This window comes from Neolamprologus brichardi, chromosome 15 (genome assembly GCF_056152115.1).
Source record: "Neolamprologus brichardi isolate AB-2024 chromosome 15, ASM5615211v1, whole genome shotgun sequence".
Classification (NCBI taxonomy): Eukaryota; Metazoa; Chordata; class Actinopteri; order Cichliformes; family Cichlidae; genus Neolamprologus; species Neolamprologus brichardi.
The window spans coordinates 15002464-15030216 of record NC_142118.1 but is presented as its reverse complement, the minus strand read 5'-3'; the positions used below and the strand labels follow the sequence as shown (position 1 = coordinate 15030216).

The 27753-nt window shown below is 42.7% G+C and overlaps 2 protein-coding genes across 2 annotated transcripts in view; one reads left to right on the top strand and one right to left on the bottom strand.

Moving 5' to 3' along the window:
* The first annotated feature begins 2348 nt into the window (after window positions 1-2348).
* Window positions 2349-11548, top strand: LOC102794621 (synaptotagmin-14). Its single transcript, XM_087852743.1, has 8 exons — window positions 2349-2434; window positions 3589-4566; window positions 4780-4917; window positions 5796-6055; window positions 6332-6769; window positions 7209-7389; window positions 7776-7832; window positions 9592-11548. Exons 2-8 carry the CDS (start codon window positions 3648-3650, stop codon window positions 9906-9908), a joined length of 2310 nt encoding a protein of 769 aa, XP_087708869.1. The 5' UTR covers window positions 2349-2434; window positions 3589-3647; the 3' UTR covers window positions 9909-11548.
* A 1105-nt stretch (window positions 11549-12653) lies between these two features.
* Window positions 12654-27753, bottom strand: part of extl3 (exostosin-like glycosyltransferase 3) — a 42923-nt gene continuing 27823 nt past the window's right edge. Inside the window, exons 2-6 of the mRNA XM_006792610.3 lie at window positions 24492-27125; window positions 22695-22822; window positions 18799-18943; window positions 18573-18701; window positions 12654-16570 (exon numbers count right to left, since the gene is read on the bottom strand). Of these exons, the coding sequence (XP_006792673.1) occupies window positions 16361-16570; window positions 18573-18701; window positions 18799-18943; window positions 22695-22822; window positions 24492-26630 (2751 nt within the window). The 5' untranslated portion in view covers window positions 26631-27125 and the 3' untranslated portion in view covers window positions 12654-16360. The remainder of the gene's footprint in view (window positions 16571-18572; window positions 18702-18798; window positions 18944-22694; window positions 22823-24491; window positions 27126-27753) is intronic.

The following is a 27753-nucleotide window of genomic DNA, read 5'->3' as shown; positions in this document are numbered from 1 at the left end:
ATTTCTCTCAGGCTGTTATTTATTTTCTCAATGAATGCTTCAGTGGCTGTGCTTTCATGTTTGTTTGTTAGCTTGCTGGAGTCATTACGTGGGGAAAAAAAGGTAGATTGAATCCTGAGGCTCATTTCAGAATCCTGAGTTCAGCCTGAGTTCACATGTTGTAAGAAACAGATTTAGTCTGTTATTTTTATCTTGTTTATTCAGTTTGCACACACAGATTGCACATGCACACACACTCAGGGAGGATAAAATGAGATGAAAGAGCGGAGTTTTTAAAAAATCCACCTTAATCTGCTCTGCTCTTAAGAGAGATATCACACTTTCCTAGGTATTATGTAAAAACAGGAGGGCGAACTGTTTCAAAGGCCTCTTTGCTCCTCCGCTCCACTTTCCAGTGTATATCGTTGGGGGGGGGGGGTCAGGTTACCTAACCCAGGTGTCTGAATTATTCAGCTACCGTTGACATTTACAGAATATGGCCATGTATGAAGTGTCATCGCTTGCCGCAGCTCAGGACCATAAGCTGTTCGTTTTCGACAGATGGCTGCTGCTCTCGTAGCCTCAGAGGTCATTCTGCCTCAATCAACACTGCTGTCGGGAGTGAGAGTTGATACGTAAGCCTGGCGAGTGCTGGACCAGACTAAGTGTCAGGGATTTGTTACATGTAGGATTACTTTTGAGCTGGACAACTTTGTTATTTCCCTCCCTCTTCTTAGATCATTTACTATCAATGCTTTAAGAAGCAGTGCTTTTTGGGAACAGCTGGCTTTAAAGAGGATATTCATTTAGAGGAGGTAAGCCTCTGTTGTCACATTGCTCTCTTATCTCCCTCCTACTTCTTTTGCCGTTCTTGGGAATTTAGCATTCACCATTTTGGCAGTCTGCAGCAGGCAGCAGCTAGTTGTCAGGCTATAGTCATCTCTGCCTGTTGCCATGGTGAGACAAGTCGGTCCATAATAAGTTCAGTAACAAGGTTTGCAAAAGTATACTGTTTTTCCTCTCTCGTTTTCTCATCTGAGACCGGATTTTTACACCAATTTGATCAATGACGGGTGATTGGTCCTCAGGATGTGACCACCTGCTACAATGCAGACGTGTAACAACTGTCAAGCTCCGTCAAGTTGGCCCAAATATACCTCAGGTTTACGTCTTTGTTTTGTTTTAATGTTGAAACAAACAGTCATCTTCAATTTCACCAAACTCATACCACCAAATATAATGTGTCACAAATGAAAATGGAACAACACGGCAATATTGTGAATGAGGGTTTCAGTAAGCAGTGTAAGATTTCACCTTAAAGGGACGCGAAGCAGCATCTTAAAGCTGCCTGTGGCTGTTTTTAGACAGTATTTAAATGAGTAACTGCAGTGTAAAGTTGGTTGTTTGCTGCTGTGAGATACGTGGGATCTAATTCTGCTATGTTACATTATAACACAACAACTCAACATAACCCTCGAAACTCTTTTATACTATTGCTCTGGTATTTTGCTTAGTTACAATCGATGAGCCGTGATTGGACAATTTGGATTAGGGGTATAAAACAACCTAATCCTTAAAAATGGAAATGCAGAGGGATTAATTCAAGAATATGCCCATAGTTTTTTATTGGGATTAAATTTTGTTAAGGCAGTAATATGTGCCTATAACTCGCTCAGTTTCAGTGTCTCTTATTTAGCAATCTGCCCTTTCAAGTGATCTTTAGAAATGCAGTTCATGCTTCACTGTCCACCTTCTCTTCCCCGTTTCCCTGGCTATTACACTGTGCTGTGTCTGTGTTGTAGCCTATTAAACCAAGGCCCGGTCTGTTTTTTTTCCCTGGGTTTGCTGAGTCTAGGTTTCAGTTAGATACAGTCCCTTTGAGGCTCTTATAAAAATAGCACAGGGCTGCATGGTTACATGAAGTATGGTTGGCCTACATACAGTGCTGTAGATTTTATCTGATGTGCCTTTGAAGTGGATCTGTTAAAATGAACAATATCTAACTCTCCTCTGACAAGCCAAAATGCTGGAGTTTTATTGCAACTTTAAGATATTATCACAAAACAAATTATTTGACTGGGGTTGTTTGCGGCTCTTCAGGAGTCCTGATCAAAAGACTTTTTTCAGCTTGTAACCACCTTGTGTATTTTTATTAGAAAAACATGGGGCTCTTTTTTCTTTCTTAATCAAATACCTTGGTTTGGTATTACTTCTGTTTAAGTCTAACATTTGGATTTCTCTTTTTCTGTCAGTTCTTGCTTTGCTTGTTCCTCATGGCTCCTCTTCGTCTTCTTCTTCTTCTCCTCAGTCTCTCCCGAGCTCCTGGGTGTCCTGTCTTCCATTGCAGCTTTCATGGCATTGATGGCTCTGTTTTTTCTTTACCTCAACAACAAATTGTCAATGGAGAGTCCTGACAATCTGTCACATCTCAGCGACTATAAGAACAACCAGCCAGGTACTCAACACACTCAAAGATTTATTACGCTTTTAAATCTGTAGAAATTTATGCAGACGTTTGGATTGCTCTCGGCTTTATCGTGTGGGCATCGCTGTAATGACAGCGCGTCCACATCTTTATGAGCCATGCTTAAACTGAACATTGTACCTGCTGCATTATGATATTAATGGCAGCTTTGCATCTTCTTAGCCATATCTGTGTTCTGTTAAAAAAAAAATACAACGGCATATGAACTGAGACAACACTTCTCCAAGTCAAAGCGATGTCATTCTATTACCTCGGCTTACCTTCACCAAGGTTCCTTGGACTTTCCCGTTGTTCTCAGTATTGGTCAGTCCATTGAGTTCTGTCAAATAAATGATTTTTCTGTAGTCAATTGTGATCACTAAGGAGAAGTAATTAGTCCTTGGCTTTGTCAAGTTAAGACATTGTAGAAGCTTAAGCACCACTTATTAGAAGGCTTAAGTAATCACATTTTAGCCTGCATGTATATTTTTTGAACCTGGGTCGAATAGGGAAAATCCAAACTAAATTCAAACTTGTGCATCCAACTCTTGTTATCCGTCAGCCATAAAAGGCTGATGGTGAATTGTGGTGATGTGTTGTTCAGTGTAGAATTGGTTGCATGTATTAGCGCCGATGCCAAAAAGCTTGACCCAACAATTACCACAGTTCATCCACCGATGAGTCACAGATGCAGCCTGTGGATTCAGGCTGTTATGACCATTGAATGTTCGGTTTGCAAACGAGTCATAATGTGTGCTGTTTGCAAAAAGCACCAAGACAAAACCAGCACAGTGTCAGAGTAGAGGAAGTAAGATTTAGCATAGTTGGCTTAAACCATTAAATGTGTAACACTTTTGTATTTTCTTATTTTGAAGGCAGGATAATACACATTTTATTGCTTTTGCTGTGACAGACATAGTCTTGTCTAAGTCTTGAACTGAAAGCTATTTTTGTGGTCTTAATTGTATTTTTCTTTTAGTCTATGACTAGGCTTACGCTACATCCGTGAAACTGACCGATAATGTCTAAGCATGAGACCTGAAACGAGTATAATTCTTATTACCGCCATAGTGGTGCGTATGTACATGTCAGCACTCACTGTAACACTGCCAGCACACCATGCTAACAAACACATGTTGTGTCAGTGCCTCTGATGAGCTAATCTAGTGGTCAGCACGGTGACAGGAGGAACCCCGGCTGAGAGATGGCCTTCTTCAAGAGTTTCCAGCAGAACCTCCCATCTGTCAACATTTCCTCCATCTTTGACTCAGTCACCAGTCGTGTGGACGATCTTGCCAATGCCGTCAGCGATGTCACCTATGCTGTCAGTGACCAGCTGACCGAACAGGTCACTACTATCATCGACAAGGTGCAGGAAAAGGAAGATGGAGAAAACGGCAGCCAGGAATCGGGTCAGAATTCCACCCTGCAAGAAGGCAAGTCTGGGAGTAAAAGCATGTGGCAAATGCCCAGAGACTCAGAGGGGGGTAACACAGGCTCAAAGAACAGCCAAACTAGTGATACAACCGAGGCAGAGAACACTCAGAGCCAGCTGGAGTGGGAATGGAGGGACGGATGTTGGCGAGTTAAAAAGACAGAAGCCGAGTTAGCAGAGGAAGAGAAGAAGAAGAAAGAGGAGAAGGAGCTACAGGAGAGGAGAGAAGAGAGGAGAAGAGAAAGGAGACAGAAGCAGCTGGAGAAAGAAGCCAAGTCTCCGAGAAATGAAGAAGACTCTCAAGAGGGAAGGCAAGAGGAGAAGGCTGATGATTTAGAAAACACAGAAAAGAAGTCAAATGACCAATCAGCTGTTCAGCAGAAAAGTGGTGACAATGATAAAACTCCTCGTTCACCTGGTTGTGAGAGTGAAAGCAGGGTGTCAAAGCAGGAAGAGCAAAAAGATCATGAGGAGGAGGGAGAGAAGGTAGAGGACGGCACTGAGCGAGAGGGAGACGATGAGGAAGAATCTGAGCTTTCTAGATCGTCTTCCAGAGTGAAAACGTCGGATAAGAAAAAAGGGAAAGTCGCAAAAGAGGGTTCGAAAAAAACTGAAAAGGCTTCGGATGTGGAGAAAAAGAGGGACAAAGGCAAGAAGAGCAAAAAGGGGAAAAAGAAAGGAAACCAAGGTTAGAGAGTGTGCTGCTTCTCTCTCCTCACTGCCCTTTGGATCTTCTCTTCTGCTCGTTTTCAAGTTCCTGCACTAAAATTTACAATTTCGACCTGTTGTGTGCCAGTTTCAGCAGCTGCATGTTTAACTGGTTGAGTTTCTTACTTCGTTAAATATTGCACACGTTATAATCTGTGGTTTACTAGAATTAATGCCCATGTGTGACGTGCAGAGGGAGTTTTATCAGACAGTGAGGAGGACAGAATTCCAGAGGGCGAGGCCCAGCAGAACACAACCTCTGCATGGAGCAGCACACGCAAACAGTCATCTGAGCACGGAGGATACAGCAGCGAGGCCTCCAGTGAACAGGGTGAGAGCACATGTAGTGGAAGAGTACGTACACGGTACATCGCAGAACATAGAAACCCCACAAAATCAGATACAATATGAAGAGAATCATAAAACACAATGCATACAAGAATCATCTAAGATTGCATAAATACTAAACTCGGAACATCAAAGGCATAACATCTTTTTGTGTTTATTTATTTGTAATTGTAGTGTCTATTCTTTTTTTTTAATTAATAGAAATAGCTACATATTTTGGGTTTCGTTTCATTGAGCCCCAATGTCTCTTTGGTGGATCATATGGAGAGTTTCTGGCAAGTGTCCTTTTCTCTAAACATCTTGGGTTAGTGCTAAATGTCTGTTACTGGAAGGAAGTAAAATTTATTTGGTTTCTTTCCCAGACTTGGAAAAGAAACTTGATAGCAGTCTAACACCCAAATACCTGAATCTGGTCATAATTCAATAACGACACTACCCTCAGAACTAATGGGGAAAAAACTCACCCAGATTGATCTAGAAGTAACAAATATTCTCATGCTACAATCTCTAAAAGTCACTATTTATATCTTTATGCAGTGATATGTTTTGATTGTGTTGTGTTCACCTGTTTCAGATGCCAGGCTAAATATATTTGCACGTCTTATAATTTTCCATCTAGTGGGCCAGACTAGAGTCTTTGCTAGGCCGATTATGACCCCCAGACCTTATGGTTGACACCACTATATTAGTACATGAAATGTCGTTTTTCCAAGATTTAACAAGAATTTAAAATGACTATATAGATTTGCAAAGACTGAGGAGACACTGTATGTTGCATACCTAGTGAGTTTCTATGCAGAGCACAGTATGACTCCAGTAACACTCCTTCTGCATCCCTCTTTGTCACTGTCATGAGAGCAGCCAGCAGCATCCAGAGGATAAAGAAAGATTCCTCGCTCGGTGAACCTCAGCCTCCTCCGTACCAAGACGAGGGCTCAGGGGCCTGCGTGGGTTCTCGATCCCGCTCAGAGCGAGGGGTCAGGAGGGCGCCGTCCACACAGCACTGTGACAGCCCCCACTGCTCCAGTGAGGCCAGCGGGGACCAGGACACAGAGAGTTACCTCAACAAAGCCTGTGATGAGGACATACCCAGTGACAGCACTGCTGTTCTAGGGCCAGAGGTGGGAGATCAGACCTACTGCTTGTTGTCTTTTCTGTGTCTAAGCAGTTTGTTTTGGATGCCCTGTAGTTTGATGGAATGATCAAAGTTGGGAGCAACACTTCATCAACACTTACAGGAAGGGCTGGGTGATATGTTCACTGACAACAGTCTCATTTTTTTGTTGTGTTTTTTCTGTAAAAATGTGAAAATATACTCTGAACTGACTTAATTTTTTGAGTGTTCTAATACTTTCATAAAGGAGGGGGAAATAGTTTTTTCTTTTCTGCACATTCAGGATGGTTCTGGTCCTCCGCTTCCCACTGCCTACGAGCCAGAGCCCCTCGCCAAATACGGCACCCTGGATGTCGCCTTTGAGTACGATTCCAGTGAGCAGTGGCTGGCCGTCACTGTCACAGCTGCAACTGACATTCCTGCTCTCAAACAGACCGGCAACATTTCGTGGCAGGTCCACTTGGTCCTGCTGCCCACCAAGAAGCAACGTGCTAAGACCGGCGTTCAGAAGGGCCCGTGTCCCATCTTCACAGAAACATTCAAGTTTTCCAGGGTGGAGCAGGAGGCCCTGGGAGACTATGCTGTTCGCTTCCGCCTGTACAGCATCAGACGGATGAAAAAAGAGAAGGTCCTGGGAGAGAAGGTGTTCTATCTGACGAAGCTCAACCTGCAGGGCAAAATTGCTCTACCTGTCACCCTGGAGCCTGGCTCTGAACTTACAGTGAGAACACTTTTTAAATATACTTTTCATCTCAAATATCAGCTGTACACCATTTCTACTTTATTTATCAGTATCTTCAGCATTCCTTCATCTACACGACCTTGGAGAAGCAGTTATTTTATTTTTTTATTTGAGCAGTTATTAAGAAGCAACTGTAGGCATCTAGGACATAAAAACTGCATGTATAGTGTCACCATTTAAATTGGTTTAAAAAAACATTTAAAAGTTTTGGTGAATAAGGTTCAAGATGCTTTTTTCCACTGAAAGTTACATTTCTACCATCATTCTCTATAGATTCAGAAATCTGTCTTTGTCACACTCTCAAACTGCCCCTCCTAACTCCTAGGTTGATTAATGAATTATTGGCTTCTTATTGTTTTAATTGATGATTAAGTGGTAATTGACTCAAATAAAGTGCCTCTGTGTTTTGCCTTGCCAGGGTTGTGGCTCTGTGGTGAGCGTGTCTCGCAGTGCGGGGGCTCTGTCCTATCGCTCCACTGAAGACTCATCCACACCCGAGATCCTCCTGGGTCTCATCTACAACTCTGCCACAGGGCAGCTCTCAGCTGAGGTAATCAAGGGAAATCACTTCAAAACGACAGCATCTGATAAACCCGTCAGTAAGTACATATATTTAACTTTGGGCTTTTGTGCCAGCGTGGGTTGAAGTGTGGAATGACGCTGTAAATTGTTCAGTTAAACTTCTCTTCCCCCAATGGGTGCTGATATGTCAGGCTATTGTTTGGGCCGAGCAGATGGGCAGGACTTCCAACAGCATGCAACAGAAGCAAATAGAGGATCATTACATTTGAACGTTTCCTGGCACGAACACCAGCTTTTTAATAACCTAAGCTATTAAAGCCAAAATGCTGAAGGACCTGCTGCTTGTCATGCTCGCCGTGCTTCCCGTGAAAGCTGACCTTCTGCTGTATATCGAAATCTTTAAACTGCTTCCCCTCTTTCTTCTTTCCAATGGTGTGTGTGCTATGGTGTGTGTCTGCCACAGATGGTCTGTTTTGTTGTGTAAAACACTTCGTAGGGGGACAGCTTTATATCATGAGAGGTAAGACAAAAGTAAACTAAATGTAAGCTTTCTGTACGTTTGTAGATTTGGTGAGAGTTGTACAGATGTGTAGAACTGTGTAAAAGTATTGGCCCACCTCCCATTCCTTTACATTTTTCTCTTTATATTGGCAGGCTGTATTGTAATTTTTAAAAGTGATCTTGAGCAATAGTTCTCCAGGCGTTCTGAAGGACCTTCAGAGCTTTTTGTTGGGCATTGGATGCTTTTTCACTCATTTTCAGTCCAGTCCTTGTACCTGACCATTTTCAGAGGAATGCTATGAGTCCCATCCTTACAAACTAAGAAAAAATCTAGCACCGCGTTTGCAGGAGATGCATCTGAAACTTGAGTTGATCCATCTACTGTTCACTGAAGCCTCAGCAGAAGTGGTCTCAGTGGAAATGTTGCTGTCAAGAAACCACTCTTAAGGAAGGGAAACAAGGAGAAAAGGATGAGGTATGCCAAATTACGCAAGAACCGAACTGAAAATCAGTGCAAGCAGGTCTAATTTAATGGGGAATGGTAGGATCATGTTGACAGAACAGAACAAAAGGCAGGCAACATCCAAAGAAGAGCTTTAAATGTCTGTTAAGAAGCCTGGAGAAGACTACTTAGAGAAATTACAAGAAAGCTTGGCTATGAGAGTTCAGACTGCGCTGAAGAACAAAGGTGGTCATACCAAGTTTGTTAGAATTTTACAAACTTTATTTTATTTTCCTTATTTACTGCATGTTTCCATGTATTTATTTGCACATTTCATTTCATTCATTCTTGCAAAATATAAAGAAATGGGAGGTAGATCAAGACTTTTGTGCACTACATTATGCACCGAAGGTACCAGTTTGTAGCATTCTTAGGTTTGGTCCTCTGAGGCCAGACTTCAGCATTTTGCTTTCTTGTCAGACAGGGTGAATTCAGCTCTCACTTCTTTATGTTATAGATAAATCTAGAGCTGGGAGCTTAGCTAGTTGTGCATTAATGTGGTGAACGAATGTCAGTTACAAAAACATTTGATGGATTAAAGATTTGATTGGTAGGAAACTTTTGGCTAATAGTGCAGATCCATGTAGTGCATTTAGTTTTTTTTTTTATTAATGTTTAATGTGTTTTTAGTTTAACAGACACAGTTGTTTTTTTAGTAGTAACCCCAGTAAACCAGGTATGCGGTTTCCAAATGTAAGCATCGAGGGAACAGCTTGCTAACATGAGAAGTGGCACAGTCAGAGGAGCGTTAGACTGACTCTACAGAATTAGTTAAATTAGGTCAGCCCTTGGCTGGTTTGCTGTTTTCTCCTGTTGTTACTCTGAGATAATCCAACTTTCTCCAGGCTCTAACTCCATATTTACTAAGCTGATATAGCTCAGTATCTTGGCAAGAAAGTAGCTTCCCAGAAATGTCAGTCAGTAGTTCCTCTCAAGACACAAAGTTTTTACTTTTCTACCCTGCACTGACTTGCTTGCATGTTCTAAAGGTCACTTCCGTTTGGCATCATTTAGAATTTATGTGCAGAATATTTCAGAAATTTGCTGCCAGCAAATATGAAATAGATTAATGTGACTTCATTTGCAGTTTTCAAAGAGTTCCACAGTTTGCCTTAAAAAAATCCATCAGCAGCATGAGTTTTAGGAGTGAGGCAATTATAGCATTCTTGGTGTTGAGAGCTATTATTAAAAGACACTCCGTACCTCCTGCTGTAGTCCACATGTCCGACCACTTGATGGCAATGTCTCACTTCTCTCCTCCAATGCTTCCTTTCAGACACCTATGTGAAGCTGACCATGCTGGACTCAAAGGGAAAGGAGATGTCCAAGTGTAAGACGGCCGTTTGCCGTGGCCAGCCCAATCCGATCTACAAGGAGACATTCGTGTTCCAAGTGGCGCTCTTCCAACTGTCCGAGGTGTCACTGGTGGTGTCGGTGTTCTGCCGCCGGAGCAGCATGAGGCCCAGGGAGAGGCTGGGCTGGGTCTCCCTGGGCCTCAACAGCACCAGCGAGGAGCAGCAGGCCCACTGGACAGAGATGAAGGAGGCGGAGGGACAGCAGGTCTGCCACTGGCACACCCTCACCGACACATAGGAGGACGATTTTCCAAGACCGAACTTCCAGAAAGAGCATTCCCTCTACATTTTCGGAGCGCAAGAAAACTCCCTGTGGGATGTGTGTTGTGTGTGTTGCATAGAGGTGTGAGAGGTGAGCATGGGTTCCCAGTCTTAACTGCCAGACTGCATGAATACCCTTTAATCTGCCACCTTTCTCTGAGACAGATGGGCTGACTCCTGCTTCCGCCTTGTTTACAGGACCATGTTAAGACACTTCCAGACATTTTTCGCCTCTGAATCTTGGACCAAAGAGCTCGGTCCAGTACTAGCAGGCTCCTTCCTTCTTTCCTTTTCTGGATTTCAGCTGCCACCAGCATACCAGACATTTCTCAATCAGTCGTAGCCACCGACAAAAGACAATGAATGAAGAAGACTGTTACAAAGGGCCTATAACATGCTGCAGCTATACTTACAAGCTATGCTTTATACAGTTTGTTTACACGCACATGACATTATGCAAGATCCATTCATTGGTTTTTCCTTTTACGTTCTTGGGTTATTCTTCCTAGTCTACCAGTTTTATGGTCGTTTCTGTGGGCTGTGCGTTAAACAAAGACAGATTTTCTTTTTTATCTCGTGGTCTTGCATAACTCAGTGCACTATGCATCTGACGCCACTTTAGACGAGAGGAATGCAATTCTTTCTTGTGCTTGCCGAGTCTCTTACAGAATTGGACACAGCTCTGCATGCCACCGGTATCAAAGAGCAGCTTCCTTTCCTGTGTAATGCAGATCGAGCCTGTTTCACTATTCAGCCTTCTAACAACTCAGCCATGTTCATTCATGTAGAAACATGGTGCTTCCCGCTGAGGAGGAATATGCAAAAGCCTGCACAGGCCAAGTAAACCTGGCCGTTTCTGCCTCAACTGTGTACGCTGTAATGAGTGTGAGTGGCGAAACAAATCACAAGAAGGAGATGATCATATTTTCTCATTTTCATTATTAAATAAAGGCTAAAATAAAACGGGGAAAAAAAAATGTTGTTCAGAACTGAGAAATCTTATTATCCAGGCGAGGGGTTCATCTGGAACAAAGGCCATTTTAAACTCCTCTGAAAGAGCAGCTATGAGTCAGAAAATCCCCCGATAAGAATGCTGAAGACTGCAAAGCCACACCCTTGTATTAGTGAATGAAACCCTTTCCCCTGCTTCTGCTGGTTGAAACCGAGAGGCGTGGGGCGCATTCTTCTTTCTCTGTCCCAGTGATGTCAGATTTGAACCCTTCTTCTCACTTATGAATACTGCAACCACTCCTCGTCCCTTTAGAGCTTCTGTTGGGACAATTTCAAGTTTTCAAAAGAGGTTTTTGCAGGTTTTAATAAAAAACAGATGTTATCTAGATTTTCTAATAGATGATCATTTTTTTCACAATCAGGAATAACAGAAATTTTTTAGTTTGGTGTGCACTTAGTTTTAAAGTGCAGGTTGTGTTTAGCCAGCACTGATAACCATTGACACAATATCGGGGAACAGGCCTGTTCGCATTCTTGGAGAGTTAGCTTTAATGGCAAATGTGCAGTCCGAGCCAGCTTAATGTAGCCTAAAGACTGGAAATGGAGGAAAACATCCAGGGTTGCCAGGTCTGTGGTTTTCCTGCTTAAATGAGCTGCTTTCGAAGTGTGGGATGAAATATTCATGGGCTGGCTGGATAGATGGATCATTATGCATTTCGCATAAAAATTACATTTAAAAAAATATTAATAAAGTACATTGTAAAAAAATTGTTAAAATATTTACTTAGACAGATCCAGACTCCAGATCAGCATATGATGCCTTCAAACACCTGCCTCTCATTCCCAACTCTGGCCACTGAGTTAGTTTTGACACACACACACACACAGCAGGCAGCCCTGGAAGTGGCTGTGACTAAAGATATCAAGGTCTACCCGACAAATCACATTTTTGTGTAGCAGGTTATGAACAACTAGTAACTACATCATATACGTTTCACATCTCTTAAGGTTTCTGCCTTAATTTTCACAAAACTACAAAGGGGGAAAAAGTCATTTACTAATTTTTGATCTGCGCACAAAGTGGAACAAACAGTGTTTTATTTCTGGGAAAAATTACTTATAGTGCACTCACTGGACACTTTATTAGGCGCAGTTCTTCATAGCGTAGATTCAGCAAAGTGCGGGAAACATTCCTCAGATATTTTTGGTCCATGTTGACATGATAGCATCACGCAGCTGCACATCCATGATGCGGATCTCTCGTTCCACCACATTCCAAAAGTGCTCTATTAGGTTGAGGTTAGGTTGTGACTTTGGAGGCCTTTTTAGGACCGAGCACTCTCTGACTTGTTAAGAAATCCGTAAAAACAGTGAGACTATTTTGAGCCGATGAGATATTTGCATTAGTAAGAAGTTAAACAGGTAAGTGTTGTTCACTTAACCGAAGACACCAAAGAGCTAAAAAGGTCACCTGAAGGTAGGTGGTTAGTTTTATTACCTGGAAAGAAAGCTGTCATTTTGGGGAATAATGGAAAATATTAACGTCAAAGCAGAGAAGCCCCACCAAAGTTTACCAAGTAGGAACTCCAACTATTAGTGCATTGTGGTCAGAAATGGGAAATTTCTGGGAAGTAGTAGGTTGCCAATATATGCAGCACCTCCCCCCTTGACAGAACTCCACTAAAGAGCAAATAATTACTTCCCAAAATGTCCTGATCCAAGTCTAAGGAGCAGATTTCCAACAGACACCTGAATAAGGACAAGAGTCATATTTTTTTAACAACGTTGAGAGCTTTTATTTCCATTCATCTGGCCTTCAATGGTATGTTTGACGCTGTCATCAGTCATCAGTCTGGTACAACGCTGCAGGTGGCTGGAGCCTCACCCACAGCTGGGGATCAGACCCAGGAGCACTTTTTTTTTTTCTTCCTTTTTCACAACTCTACACCTAGCAGAGTGACTGCAGCCTTCCAGGCAAATTCATCCTGCTCCGAGCCACAGAAAACCAGCTGTGCCACAGATCCTCGAGGGTGGGAACTACAGGGACCGGAGGAACACCAGCTGACCCCAACAGAGCCCCGAGGACTGTTTTAGAGTCAGCCAGGTAATTATGAGGCCCCTGGAGCGCCAATAAAAGTGTTCAGACATGAGGTTAGGAGCCAGGCTGTTTTTTCTAGTTCAGTGCAGCAACACAAAGTGGAAATTTGGACTCTGCGCAGCCATTTTCGCCCACACTAATTAGAAATCTGGCTCCGTGTTTATCCCTCTTGGGTAAAAAGGCCTGATCCAACATTTTTATGTTTCACTTGGAGGGATTACGGAGCAAGAGTAGCAATATGGAGCAGGCGGAGATTCGGATTCAAAGAAACTCCACTATTGTCCCCTCACTATCTGTTTTCAAATTAATCTTTTTAAAAACAAGTCATCCATTAGCTCTCAGTCAGTGGCACCAGCTAGTTTTCTTTGGCAATGACAAGTTTGACAGTCAGGTTGAGATTTCTTTGTTTTCAGGTCTATTAAACTACAATATCTTGACAGTTTATTGCATGTTTCAGTATCGGTTTAAAAAACAAAAATCTTTTTCAGTAATATATTCAATAAATACACAGGAACTCTGGCCTTATGACATTTTGTTTGATAAAAACATCCTCACAGAACATAATCTGAATGACATTTATAAGAATCTTATGCCTTTTATTTAGATTGCATGAATTAAGTCTTGACAAGGTCAAATAAAGCACTCGTACATGATGGATTGGGCTCCAGTGGACTGACTTCTGGTCAAGTACCATGCAAAGTGGAAGTGGGTGTACCAGACTGCATCCTTTCACCTAGTATCTGCACCTGCAAACTACGCTGGAAAGCAGCAGACAACGTACCTATTTGGCAAAGAAAACATTCATCAAGCAACAGTCGAAGATGAAGTGAAACCAATATGGCGACACTGTAAAGTGACTTTTTTGTCCGAGGTGGGAGAGTTCTCTGCAGAGGGATGACGTGATTATGGTGGAACATACTGAATACCTGTACTGAAAAGTTAGAAGTGTTTAAAGACAAGTTGTACAGTTTAGAAAACAGGCTTGCCTGCTGGTGGAAAGCAAGCTCATATTTGTTATGGCTCGGTCACACTGGAGTAAAAATAGGATGGCAACCTGCTTGTGACTATGAAAAAAACCCAAAACATTGAAGGTTTTTTTTTTTTGGTTGCATTTTTGCAACTGGTTGCCTACAGGTTGAGTAAGCAGCACCCTCAAACTCTGGGCACTTTTGATTCAGAGGAGACTGCACCAGTTGCCTATTAGAACCCAACCCGTCTCCAAACAGTCGTGGTGTGACTTCAACCAAATGCAATCACTCTGACAGATTGGCAAAGGCTTGCACAGAAGTGCTGCCTAAGTTACAAATGAAGACAGATTGTGGTGACTGACTGCAATCAATCTGAGTCAGTCAGGGCTGATGAGTGCAACTTGTCTGCGATAGTTTCCAACACCTGTTTTCCCTACTGTGACTGAACAAACTACAGCCAGCAGCTGTTAGCTTAATGCAAAGACTGGAAACGGTATAAACATTTTAGCAAATCTCCCCATAAAATGAATCAAAAAGGGTTCATTCAATGGTTCTCAAAGCTTTTATAACATGCCCGACACCCAGGCTTTTACACTACTGTATACAAACCCAGCCGCCCATCAGGCCAGGAATTTACAACCGTCAAGTTTGCTAATGTCAACTTGTTGGTGTACGGTTCCTATTAACTGTAAGAAGGGGATTAAAGAGCCAGGCAAAGGTTATGACTCACCACTGTTTACCCCTTCTGCTGATAAGCTCATCCGTTGCTGTGTGTTAGCAAGGTTGAATACAATTGGCTGCTCTCCTTGGTGGTATGTATACACTATTGTGGACCTGACTACACATTATTTTCTCCCCATCACCCTCCTCTTTTTATTTCCTCTGTAGAGAACATACACAAGCCCGCTGCCATAATCCTCAGTATTAAAGCAGGTGGAAAGCAATACACGAATCAAACGCAATTCAATCACTCCCACTTGTCTGTGACAATAACAAGTTTAATGTTAAAGTAAAATAAATGTCAGCGTCATAGCGTCAATTTATTTACAATACAAAAACCATCTCCATTCACTTTAGCTCGGAGTTCTTTCCTTGTCCTTCAAGCCCCACCTTCAGGGGGTCTATGCCCCAAGAGCGGGGCTGGCCCCACAGTTTGAGAACCATTGGATTATTTAGTGTGCTTTACAGGTGCAATTGGGCAGTATTTGGTACCATTAAGCAGAGCCAGGGTAGTTTCCAGTCTTTATTTTATGCTACGTTAAGGTCATCAGCTGTTGGCTTTGATTTGATATTTAAGAGCCTATTTGGAGAAAGGGATTGATATCCTGCTCCACTTCTCCACCGGAAACAAAGTAAGTGTTTTTAAACAAAATATCATTGTTCTCTTTAAGATTTTCCTATAATTCTGACCATTACTGAAAACTTTCAGCAATAATAAAGTCAATGTTTTGTTGATTTTGGCAGCTGTTATTCTTGACTTTGTTGCACTTTACCTGGGAACATTGATTAGCCGATACTACTTTTTAACGTCTAATTTTACAAACATCATAGTATAAAAAAAAAAATCAAGCTGTTTCAAACACTTCCACTGAGTCCAGATTGTGTAAGCAATATGAAATGACAAAATGGTGGCTGGTTTTCATGACAAATTTGAGGCATTATGGTGACCGCTGAAGTGAATTTTCCCCCTTGAGCACTCGACGATACTTAAAACATGATTGGGCTGACTTTCAATCGAGGTCCTGCCTGATCTCCCACAGGCAGGGGTTGTGGAAAAGGTTCACTCCACATAAAGATTTACACTTAAACGACATCATAAAAAAAAAAAGATCAATAAAATACTTCTGACCTTCAGTGCTTCGCTCATATACATGTACAAGACGTACAGTTTGTAACCGTAAAACAAAAGCGTAGTGGCGGCCGTGTGCTGTTTGATCTCTCAGCTGTAACCGTTAAAAGTCTGCTGGGTCAAACGCAGCCTGGCATCTGTCAGTTACTCGCCAACCCCATCATCAGGTGTTGCTAACCTGGGAGAATTTCTGTACACTGTGTACACCCCGCCCTCGTTCCTCAGCAGGCGGTTAAGAGGTGCAAATGACATCTGCAGCTAGTGGTTTGATGACTGAGCATGATTAGAGAACACGGGGAAAAAGAGTGACATCCACTGAAAAGGCTTCTTTTTGTTGGCAGTGGTCCCTTCCAGCTTCCACTCCTCACATTTTTAGTAGTGTTGCTGATTAGACCGCCAGCCAACAGCTTTTAACTTGTCTTTCTGGGCTTACTTTCCATTTGCCCTGCAGCCCACCCATCCATCTTTATTACTGCTTGCAGTGGAAGGTGCTGTTTTTCACTCCTATTTTCACTCCTTCAGTTCACCCTGCTTTTGGCTCTTTGCTGACGCTCGCCCAGACGCTAAATGAACTTGAAGCACTTGGTCTTATCGTGGGGCAATCGAGTCTTAAACAGCACCGAGTCCACACGAAACTGCGTGTACAGCAGCGGCATGTAGCCGTAGACTTTGACGAAGAAGTTGATGCACTTGTGTCGCTCATGGAAATGCGAGTCGTCGTGCGAAAGGGCCTGAGGGCAGCCCGGACAGCGGAAAGTCCAACGAGACGTCACCTGAAATAGACAGCAGGGGGTTAGTGCTTAAAATGTAAGAAACGCGAGTTTGCAAATGCATTACTGAAATGTAATTATATATAGTTTCAGCAAGTGGTGCTTCACAACATTGCTGTGAGAGGGAAGAAGTTTATCATTAATAGACAGCCATTAATCATCATTAAATGCTAATACATGCTAAACCCCGCAGCTTGATTGGCAAACGCCAGAGAACACCAGAACTGGAAAGTCTCCCACCTATATCCTGTTCTCTTTGCAGAGATGAGCAGCTTTATGTTGAGCATATGTGACAGATGTGAAAACATCTGGAGATGTCGTGGCAAACTTTGTGCTGCTTGCAAAATTATCCAGCGTGACCAGTTTGGCAGTGAATCAGTGATCATGTGGGTCACACAGACCTCGAGATTCTAGCCATCAGTACAGGGATGAAACCCTCAGACCTAACACTGGTGCAGTGGGCCCTGCATTCCTCCTGGTGCAGGACAACGCCCAGGTTAATGTAGTCAGGGTTTGTAAGCACTACCTGGATCATGAGGACACTGATGCCACCGACTGGACCCCACATTCCCCACACCTGAATCCAGCTGTGAACCGCTGAGATGTTAATGTATCGAAGACAATGTTGAAGAGCACTGTGGAAGATCCAGTAGCTCACTGATGCCCTGTACCAAATGTGGTAGGACATCTACTCTAAACAAAGGGTTAAACAAAGGCTTGATCACGTAGCCAAAGCAGGAAGGGGATAACGTTTCTGTTTTCCTACAGCAACAGTTGATAGATTTTCCCAAAGTAGCTGAAATGGTTGATGCTGGAAAAACTGAAGCAACTTTTGAAAACTCTGCACGGGAAAAGAAAAAGAGTCGGGGGGAGCACAGAAGGCGAACAGGGAAATTTATATAAAACCAACGTTGGTGGATCAAACTGACTCCTCCAGGGATGCATCCATCAAAGCGTGAGTGTGTGTGACTCTTCGTAAGCACTTGACTGAGTTTTGTAGTAGAAAGCGCTCACCTGAGTAGAAAGGTGCTACAAATACCAGTTGATTTACAATTTGCTCTCATTTTTATCAGGTTATTGCAGCAGTGAAGTGGTCTGCTTTTATTCTGAAACTATTAAAACAACACTGTTTGAAACATGACTCTATATGCTGCAAAAACAGTGCATGTTTTTAACCACGCCCATGCTGACTTTCCCGACAAACATGTCCATCGTTTGTTTCTAGCATTGTATAATTTCTCAAGCCATCAATGTCAAACCTTTTTATCATATTTTAGTTGTTTGTTTAAAAAAAATGTTAGCTTGAAACATTACAAGCAAACAGTTGATGTCAATCAGCTAGATTGCAGCAAGCTACTGAATCTGACAACAAACCAAAGCAAACTCTAGCAGCTGTTTTTATTATTGTAGGAAGAGGAGAAGAAGCAAGCTTGAAAAATCTGCACAAGATATCAATTCCTCACCAATGGCACAACAAAATCCATTTATTTTCTTCTTTATTTGTCTTATTTTAAAGAAAAATAGATTCCCTCACCGCTTACGACTCGTTCAAAGTTGCCCCAAATTCATTATTCACAAGACTTATTCCTAGCAGCGAAAACACTGTCATGCAACACACTCCATCAAAGACGTCCTTAATTCCCCTCTGAAACGCCCCTGAATATTAACACCCCACTAAATCAAAAAGAACTTAAAGTGAGGGCTGCAATGACATTTCTCTTCTAACAGCTTCCCTAGCTTGATTGCTATAATTATTTGTCTAGCCATAAGTGTGCTCAGCGGCAATAAATGTCCTTCCAATAAAAATCCAGGAGAAAAGAGAGAAGAAAAGAAATCTGCCGTAACGCACGGATTCGATCTTGTGTTTTTAAAAAGTATAATTTGTGCGGAATATTGGATATGCCAGTTTGAGTAATGGCAAGGCTAAGCAGGCAGAAATATAAATACCCACGTCCTGAAGGAGGTGCAAAGCCCCCAGAGCCAGACTGCATGCTCTGTCACTGACCTTGATGGGTGGTTTGCGGGTGATGTGAGAGACGAGGAAGTTCATGGCGATGTCCTCGCAGTTGATGTATTCGTCCACCATATCCCTAATAGCTTGGGGCATCACATAGGAGTACAGGTACGCGTAGTACTGCGAGAAGACAAGGACCAGGGGAAATATGTAAATGATATGCTCCAACACAGCCAGATGTGAACCTACCGGGGTGTAGCCGTTTTCATTTTCTGACCTTATGGAAGAAGGCAGCTCCTGTCAGGACCATGGAGAGCTCACAGGAGTAGTTGGAGTTGTAGAGCCAGGACTGGTGGTTGACGTCCCACGCGTGATACCTCCCAGGAAAACCTACGATGCGATCTCTGGCCTCACGCCACACTCTGAGCCACCCAGAGAAGTCCACAAAATATTCCAATTTAAATCAGTTAATTGAGATGCAGGGTGTTTACATGTGCAGTTTAGTTTAGCACGATTGCTGTTAGCTGAAGCAATACAGCAGCTTCAGCTCCTGGGGTCACAAATCTTTGATAGCGCACTATAACATCCTAAACAAACAAACGACATACAAACACTCAGCGGCTTACAACATAAATTGTGGCCCATATTAGGAAAAGCATTGAGACATTACATAATAGAACATAACATTTTAATGAATCACCAATTATTACAGCGTACGCACTAATTCAATCAAATAGAGAGATTGTTTTAAACTTTTACTGGGTTTTTTTGTGTTATCTGTTTTGCCAATGAATTCAGTTCCTTCAGTTGTATAAACATGTTCTTTTAATTGAACTGTGTCGTGCTATGCCTAATAAAAAATGTCCTCCTGTAGGCCGTCTGATAGAATAATCTCGTCTTCACTGATATGGTAAATTTGTTTCACAAAACAATTTGAGTCTTTGTAACAATAATATTTATCATGAATACAAATACAAAGGATGACACATGCCTCTCTATTTTCTAACACTTGCGCTTCTTTAATCGCATTGTGCCACTACAGCATACTACTAGATAGTAATCACAAAGAGACAATATCAAAGCCAGGATAAATCGTCTGACTGATTTAGGTTTACACATCTTTTAACACCAGAAATACAGTTTCCCTGTTAGAAACTATGATATTGATATGTTTTGTCGAGGAGCTTGGTCTCACAGGTTCTCTCAACAACATTAATGGAAACATTTAAAGCTGGATTCTTTCTAATTGAGTGTTTAGAACCAAATATAATGCTATGTGTCAGAACACATCAAAATCCTTTTACCTACTCACTGCTACTCTGAATCAAAAACTACATACATTAATAGCTTACATGTATAAGCAGCCTTTTTGAGAGCCTCCTAATAAACCACTTTAAACCAATTTAAAACTTAACTATTGAGCAGTGGAAATACAATCCTAAAGAAAATAAATAAATTAGAGAAACAGTTGATCATCAGAGTATAACACAGGTCTAATAAACAGGTCTGTTAAACTTTAGGGTTAAAAATCTGTCCCGTTAGAAAGCATCTATCATTGTGAATCCATTTCAGCCCCTATGGTGTAAATTAAAGTGAGAACAATCAACCCCAAACAGTCATGGCAAATGTCTGCCAGGTTTCTTCCTGTTAAAAGGGAGTTCTTGCTTCCCATTTTAGCCAGGTGCTGTCTCATAGCTGGTTTTTTGATTTTAGACATTTTCTCTCCACTATTGTGGTGTCCTTACCTTTCAATATAAAGCACCTTGAGGTGACTGTTGTTGTGATTTGCTGCTATATAAATAAATTGAATTGAGTTGAATGTGCACTGTGGCAAAAAAAAAAAAGACAACCCAACCAAAAAGGGAGTGGTTTTGCAGCTGGTGGCCCACAGGCCATTGCTCTCTCCTATTCCTACTAAGTGATATTTCTTTAGTTTTAATTTTTCTTATTGTTATCGTCACTACTGGTATCATGCAGTCCATTCAGACTGCACAGATAGTCCAGCTCCTCCAGGATGGAACATCCATATGTGCTTGTGCATGAGTAGGTTTTGCCAGAAGATGGGTGACCACACAAGGAGAGCTGGACACAGCTACAGCAGCAGGACCATAACTGAAAACTAAAATGACCTCCATTAGGCTACTCAGTTTTCTGACTGACTGATCAGACTCTGTGAGGGCGGCATGACAGCCTGACATCCTTTTGTGGGACCTATGCTCACAGACCAGCATCACGTAGTTCCACTGCCAGAGAAAACCACAAGCGCCAGGTCAGACACTTGTGCCCAATCTCTTCAAACATCATGTTCCAGGCATGATAATATTTGTCAGTGTCTCCAGACTCCATCGCGCCTGTCACATGTGCTCGGTGTGATCCAGCTCTCGTTTGTCAAGAGAGCGGGTGCCAGTGGCTGACCTGCCAGTTCTGGTTTATGCTTTGTAATGGGACAGATTGTTATCCCTGAAGTTTAACTGGTTTTGTGTTCCACTGTGATGATCGAGTGTTCGCTTAATTTCTTTGAGCAGTGTACAAATCAAAAGCGACACACTTTTTCAGAAGTAAACACCGGGCCTGAGGATAGAAGATTTTTGCATTAGGGAGGTTTATAGGCATAAGCTACAACAGTTAAGACAGCTAATGTATCTTTATTGACATAATTTTACCTCTTTACCTGTTACCTTTTCAGCTCTTATACAATTTTGTAACATTTTGCAAAATTCAGCTATCAAACACCAATAAATGCCGTTTAATTTACTTAAAATCAGATAACGGGGAAAACGCCAGCCAATAATAATATTTGGTCATTGCACTTCCAGTCAGTAAACTCTAAAGCTTGGCCTCAACTATGCAGTTGCACTGAGTGACCTAGATGCACAAAATGTGCAAGAACAACAGCACTGTGCACTTGAAATTTGTGACCAAAGAGAAACTGAATTTTATTAAATAATTTAATGGCTTTTATTCATAAATAAGCATTTGACATATTTGAAGACTTCTTAAGCAACATGTAGACACCGTGTGATGGTTCCCTTTTATTTTAGAGTTAACGACAAATTTCTGTGTTTGGATTTCAAGAGTCTGTGCATATGCTGCCCTTTCAAATCCATCTGTTTCAACTTGTTAGCCAAGTAAGCAATGTGACCATTTTCCTGTCAAGCATTAATTATTTTCTTTTCCATTAGTATATAGCCTTTTTTTTCTTATGATTCACTGCAGGAATGTGCACGAAAAGTGTTTCGATACCTCAAATTGGATGCTTGAAATTCCTACTTCGGACTCACAGAGCTAAGAAATCTCAAAGCGCAAATTAAAGTCTCGAATGAGTTCATGTGAGACCACTTAAAATGTCTAACACACTCGGCTGCCGATTGGCTTCTCCTCTTTGGCGAGAGCGGAGATTGGGAAACATTCCTGTGTAATTCTGGGAGAGTTTGAGATAATTCGTGACAAATGACCCCGGCGTACTCGTGCTCGGCAAGTAAGTTTTTGCCTGCCTCGACAAGCTGCTGCAGCACCGAGTCGTAGACAAGTCTGACAGAGGGGAGAGGTTGTAAACCAAAATAACTTAACGGCGCGCTTGATCATTTAATTGGTTTAAGCACGGCCTTCATATTCAGCTCATCTGAGTGCTGTATGGGCAAGACGCTGACAGCACATTTCCCTTTTATTTTCTATACTTTGGTCTCTAGCAGGAGGTTCAGTCTCTCTGTCGGATCCAGTGTTTTTTAGAAACGTGATGTTTCAACATTATTTTGAGCATTTTCCCTTCCTTCCTTTTTATTTAACTCAATGTTTACATTCAGTTTTCTTCAGAAGCACTTTTCTTGAGAAAAGCACCGCTCACAACTTATCATCTTTAATTTATCTATGAATTGTTTTTCCAGTTAATGACTTGCAAGACAAAACAACACCAATAAAAATGAAAATAATTAAACAAGTACTGTGCTTAGCATTTGTAATTAGCTCCCTTTTCAGAGCTCTGCTATCACATTAGAATTAAGAGGAACTTTTTTCTGTTGATCTTTGTCGCAAAATTCTAATTAAATCAACTTTTCATCTTCAATGTTGCAGCAAAATTTCCACGGTGGGTTAATACGCTTTTAATAAGCACGCCGAAACACCAAATGAAATGACAAGTGTGCACCAGGCGATAGCAAAAACATTTTTCTTCACCTGAAACCAAACATGATCTCATCGTGGCGAAGGTGAGCGTCGTCGTCGATAGACAGGATTGCCTCGGTTTCCACGGCATCCCAGGGAAGGAAGCGATTGTTGAGGCTGTTCTTTTCTGTGCGGACCACCTGCAGGCAGGAGAAGAGAGGCAGCAAGAGCTTTAATAAAAAGCACGTTTTAGAGAAGTAGTAGTAGTCTAGATGAGATCTAGTAGTACTTGCTTATGTAGTGACTGCTTCTAAAAACGCTGTTTCCTGTATCTTACTGCAAATCGCTGTTAAATGCAAGCTGTTAAGCTGAAGTGCTTTAAGTGCACTTTATTTTAATACGGTGCCAAAAATTAGCATTTTAGAGACCAGTTAGAGCCCAAGTCCATATCAGTCAGCCTGTAATGATGCTAATGACAGATGCATATTGGTATCTGTGTTTATTGTTTGGTGCATCATGTGAAAACCTTTTCAGGAATGTAATGCAAAAGATGATGCTTGAGGTAATGTAGAAATAATGTGTTGATCAAATAGATTGATCAACACAGGGCTGTGTCTCCATTACAATCTCAGAACTGTATGTAGCACATACAACACGGTAACGTCTTAGCTGAGGTGTGGAGTCTTCACGTTAAACGTCATTCTTCCTTTTTAATGCAGCTCTAACACAGCAGCTCTGCAGTGTAGTCATTAACACATTCTTCCAACCAACAGATCCCTGGGGCAATCCCAGGAAGAGATAAATCCCTTCGGGGTTACATCAGGAAGGGCACTGGGTACAAAAACACTGCCGAATCAAACATGTGGAGCTACCTGTTTTTGGTGACCCCCTGTGAATAAGGGGGCAGCTAACAGTAACACTCTGCATTTATAAAAGCTCTGCCCTGCTGAGAGGAAAGAGACATTCCCATCTGCATTTAACCAGGTAAATAGGTAAGAACGAATCATTGGATAATTAGTGCTGCGATTAATGTGTTTCGACTTGCAGTAGGGATAGTGGTGAACTGAAACCTTGACTGCAAATCAATTAAAAATGTAGTGAAATCAAATCTTAAATTGAAAGTAGACGTCACAGCTGTGTTAAACAGTTAAAGTAAAAGGACTCTCACATGCACAAAGCAAAGACAACTCAAGGGATTAAGTGACTAAGGGGAAAAAAAACTTCAATTTGCCAAGGAGTATAAAGACTGGACTCTGAAGTAATGGAAAAAGGTCCTGTGGTCTAATGAGTCCTCTATTACAGAGCGATGGGAGCATGAGGGCATGATGCTTAATCGTCATCTACGATTTGTAAGGAAAAAATGCTTGTTACAAGGATGTAACTTGTTTTTGCTATGAAGACCCACATTAATCGGTTAATTTAGTTGATTAAGTTAACCAAATTAATAATATAAATAATTCACTGACAAAGATTGTGTATATCAGTTTCCGTCTGGCACCACCAAATTCTTTAGTTCCTCCCCATCAGCTCACCACATGTAAAGAAAGTCAGTGTGACAACCTAATGGTGTGGATGTGAAACACATGAATATTTGATTTTTCATCCTTAGTTCAAAGGCACAGATTTTATTATTCATGGGTGTCAAGCTTCTTCAATCCTTTTAGTAAAGCTGCTGGTAATTTGTATGGACTCCAACAGATTTTCAAAGAGACTGATCCTGATGTACTCAAAGAAACTTTTCATCTGACACATCAAACATCGCAGGTTACCTTTTTGCATTTCAGAGAGAAAGGATGAGCACGAGATGATTTCCTTACTTATTTAGATAAATTGTTGGACGTTAAAAAAAAATAATCTTTCTACACTCACCACAATGGGCAGGCCGATGTCTGGCCACAGCAGGTCATCTGAAGGAGGCTTGGGAGAATTCCACACTACCACTACCTTGTTAAGGTATGGCAGTCCATTCAGCCTCTCGAGAGAGTTCATCAGGACCTCCTCCCTCTCATAAGTCAGCATGACTACAGTGAACTGCTCTCGGGGAACATTCCCACCCAGAGCAGCCTGAAACTCCTTTCCAGAGCCTCCTGTACCTCCTCCAATAGGCCTGAAACCAGTACCTGAGCCAAGGAATTTGGCCTCAGAGGGCAGCACCGGGTCAAGAGGAGTGTGAGGAAACAGGTGGAAGGGCCCCGGGGCCCGGTTCCATGATCTGTAAGTGTCTGCAGCTGTATATGTGAAGTTGCGGAGAAAGCGTGGAGAGGCATAAGGAGGCTCCGTCTCGACGGGACCCAAATCCAGATCACCGTTGTCGGCCAGGTTGGCATCTGTCCCAGCCAACTTCCCGGCTTTGTGGGGAATCTCATGAACTGGCTCTTCTTTGATGGGTGCAGCAGGAACTTGGATGCTGGTTCTGATACTGGCCAGAATGGTGTTGAGAACATTTTCTGAGGTTGAGAAGTATGTTTCCCACAGAAAGCGGCCCTGTCGCCTCATAGCCAACATGTCATTGTCTGACAGGCTCCTCAAGAGGAAATGTAGCTCTGTTACACGGGGCTTGGGGACCAAAATGGCAGCTTCACTCCAGCGAATAAACTGGTGGTAAGGCAGTCGGGAGTGGTCCCCCAGGACAACAGGGATAGCCCCCACTTCTAAAGCCTCAAACAGCCTCATCCCAAAGCCTGCTGATGCTACAAGTTGTCCATCCCCTGCAGCAATCACCAGGGCAAAGGTAGAAACCTTGAGGACCTCCAGTCTGTCTTCTCTCTCTCCACAAAGAGCCCACTCTGTTGGCAAACTTGGCCTCGGGTTCTTGCAGGTGAATTCCACAAGGACCTGATCCAAGTGGCTGTCCTGCACTGCCTTTAAGGTGCCGATTATGCGATCGTCATAATCGGCTGGTGGATCTCCTTCCATTTCCTCCTCGAAAGACTGGGGCGGTGCCTCCTGTAAGCTGCTCCTCAGGGACTCCACCCTCTCCCCCTGGAATGTGAAAAGGTATTTCCTCTTCACGGGAACTTGAGGTGGCACTTCTAAAAAGTTGGGTTCAGAGAGGGCATGAACTAGCGGGGACACAACTAGGTCAAAACCGTCACGGTACTGCTGCTCCAGGAAAGTGGACTGAGCAACTGCTGCTCGCCCTGTGCTCACATTATACAGGAAGTTCTGTGTCATAGACTTTCTAGAGAGATGCACCAGTACATGGTTGTGTCCATCAGACCTCCAGTAAGGAAGAGCTTTCAGTTGCTTCTCCAGCTCTGAAGGAGATGGCAGTGGGAAGGAAGGGGACTCCTGCAGCTCTCCTACCAGAACCAAATACAGACAGGCAATGTTGGGGTTATTAGTTACATAAATGTTGCTCTTAACTGATGCAACAAAAGCCTGCTTTACCAGAGGGTCAATATAGCTCCCCCATGGGTAGGAGTCTGTGTCATAGACATATACAGGGAACCCAGATGTAAGGGGACAGCGCGCATAGTCGAAGCAGGAGCGCAGGCGGCAGGAGCGTGGAGACTTGGGTGGTGGCAGCCCCGGATCCTCCTTGTCGGGAAGTAACCTGACGGGCAACGACAGCTTGGGCTGGTTCTGGGCCATCAGTTCTTTATAAGAATGCTCCGTTTGGCTGATAACATTTTTCAGCTGTAGTAGATCTTGCTTGGCGCTGTCGATGCTGCGCTTGCAAGCCTCGATGCGCAGGTTAAGTCGGGCAATCTCCCCATTGAGCTCCTGCCTCTTTGCCTCCAGCTGCAACAGCTCCTCACTGACCGACTCGCGGATACGGCACAGGTCCTGCACATGTTTGGCCTCGCACAGCTCGCCGCCAGGCCGGGGCCCAAAGATGTGCTTGTCGCGATCCCCAGCTTCATCAATGGTAGTGAGGTAGTAGTGGGCAATAAGCGGGAAGAAGACCAGGATGAAGAAGAGCATGAAACTGAGCCACGTGAGACGCACGCGGCGAAACATCCACGGCTGGCCTCCAACGCCTACGCCGCCACCGTTGCGCTGCATTGTTGACTCTCTCAGTCTGTTCTTCGTCCCTTCAGGGAACCATTGCTCTGGCGATCAGCAGCAGCCATGGCCGACCTTGTCAACAAGGCAGTGGAATAGACACTAATTCATCAAACCTGGGGTATAACTCTATCCTTCTGTGAAGGTCATCCAAGGCTGATTACTTCTCCTTAAGAGTCCTGCAGGTATCGGCTAGAGACTCAGTCTCACCTGTACTCTGATATGAATTCTGATGAGTCATAGTCTGCACAAGCTAATGCCATTCTGTTTTTGTGAGCTCTGGCTATTAATCCAACTCTGGGTGAGAAGACAGCCCCACATCTGGGGAGGGGTTCCTCCTCGTTGGGTGCAGGGAATACATAGCTACTCAGAGGTCAGAGTGTGACAGCTGAGAGGGGCCGGTTCTATCCATCTTTCATCCACCCCTCATGAGAAATATCTCCAGAGACTGTGCCTCAGAAATCCACTCTTCCTCCTCCTCCTTGATTCAGAAACCTGAGAGGGAGAATAGCAGAAAAAAGAACTAATAAATGACAATAATTATCTGCAGCAAGAAAAAAAAAGAATTTCTGTTTAACTGCAAGAAAAGCTGTTTGGCATTAAGCTTTAATATGGCAAAATAGTTACATTTTTTGTGCACCTCAAAACTTAAAGCTGAGCAAGATGTATAATTCTGTTTGATGAAGGCTGGGTGCAGTTAGTAAAGCAAACTACCCTGCCGCAGCAGGGTTGGTCACTTGTCACTTTCCCATTAATAAGGGCGGCCTAGTTTGTTTACTTAGATATGCAAGAGGTAAAAAGCCCAGAAATAGAAATACAGTTAATAACTGTGTATATGGAATATTTACAGCCAAGCTTTCCACATCCAGCTACAATAAATATTATTGTATAGAGCAAAACTCTGCAGCTTATCCAGTTGTTGTTGTTGTTTTTTTTGGGTTTTTTTGCTGCATTCTGTGCATGACTGCCTGGAGAAAAAAAACATCCGTATGCTGCAAAATACCAGGGGGTAGGTATCTTTTTCTTTCAATTGTTCTCTCTTTTTAAAGTCACACAGAAAGAGCAGAAAACCAGGGAGAGCCATCACTGCGAAACTACAAACGTACAGCGAGCCAACACCAAG

Excerpts from the sequence above, each read along its gene's own strand:
- LOC102794621 (XM_087852743.1), top strand. The coding sequence starts at position 3,648 with ATGGCCTTCTTCAAGAGTTTCCAGCAGAACCTCCCATCTGTCAACATT. Across the intron at positions 6,056-6,331 it reads CTGCTGTTCTAGGGCCAGAG|GATGGTTCTGGTCCTCCGCT; the intron begins GTGGGAGATCAG and ends CTGCACATTCAG. Across the intron at positions 7,833-9,591 it reads ACAGCTTTATATCATGAGAG|ACACCTATGTGAAGCTGACC; the intron begins GTAAGACAAAAG and ends GCTTCCTTTCAG.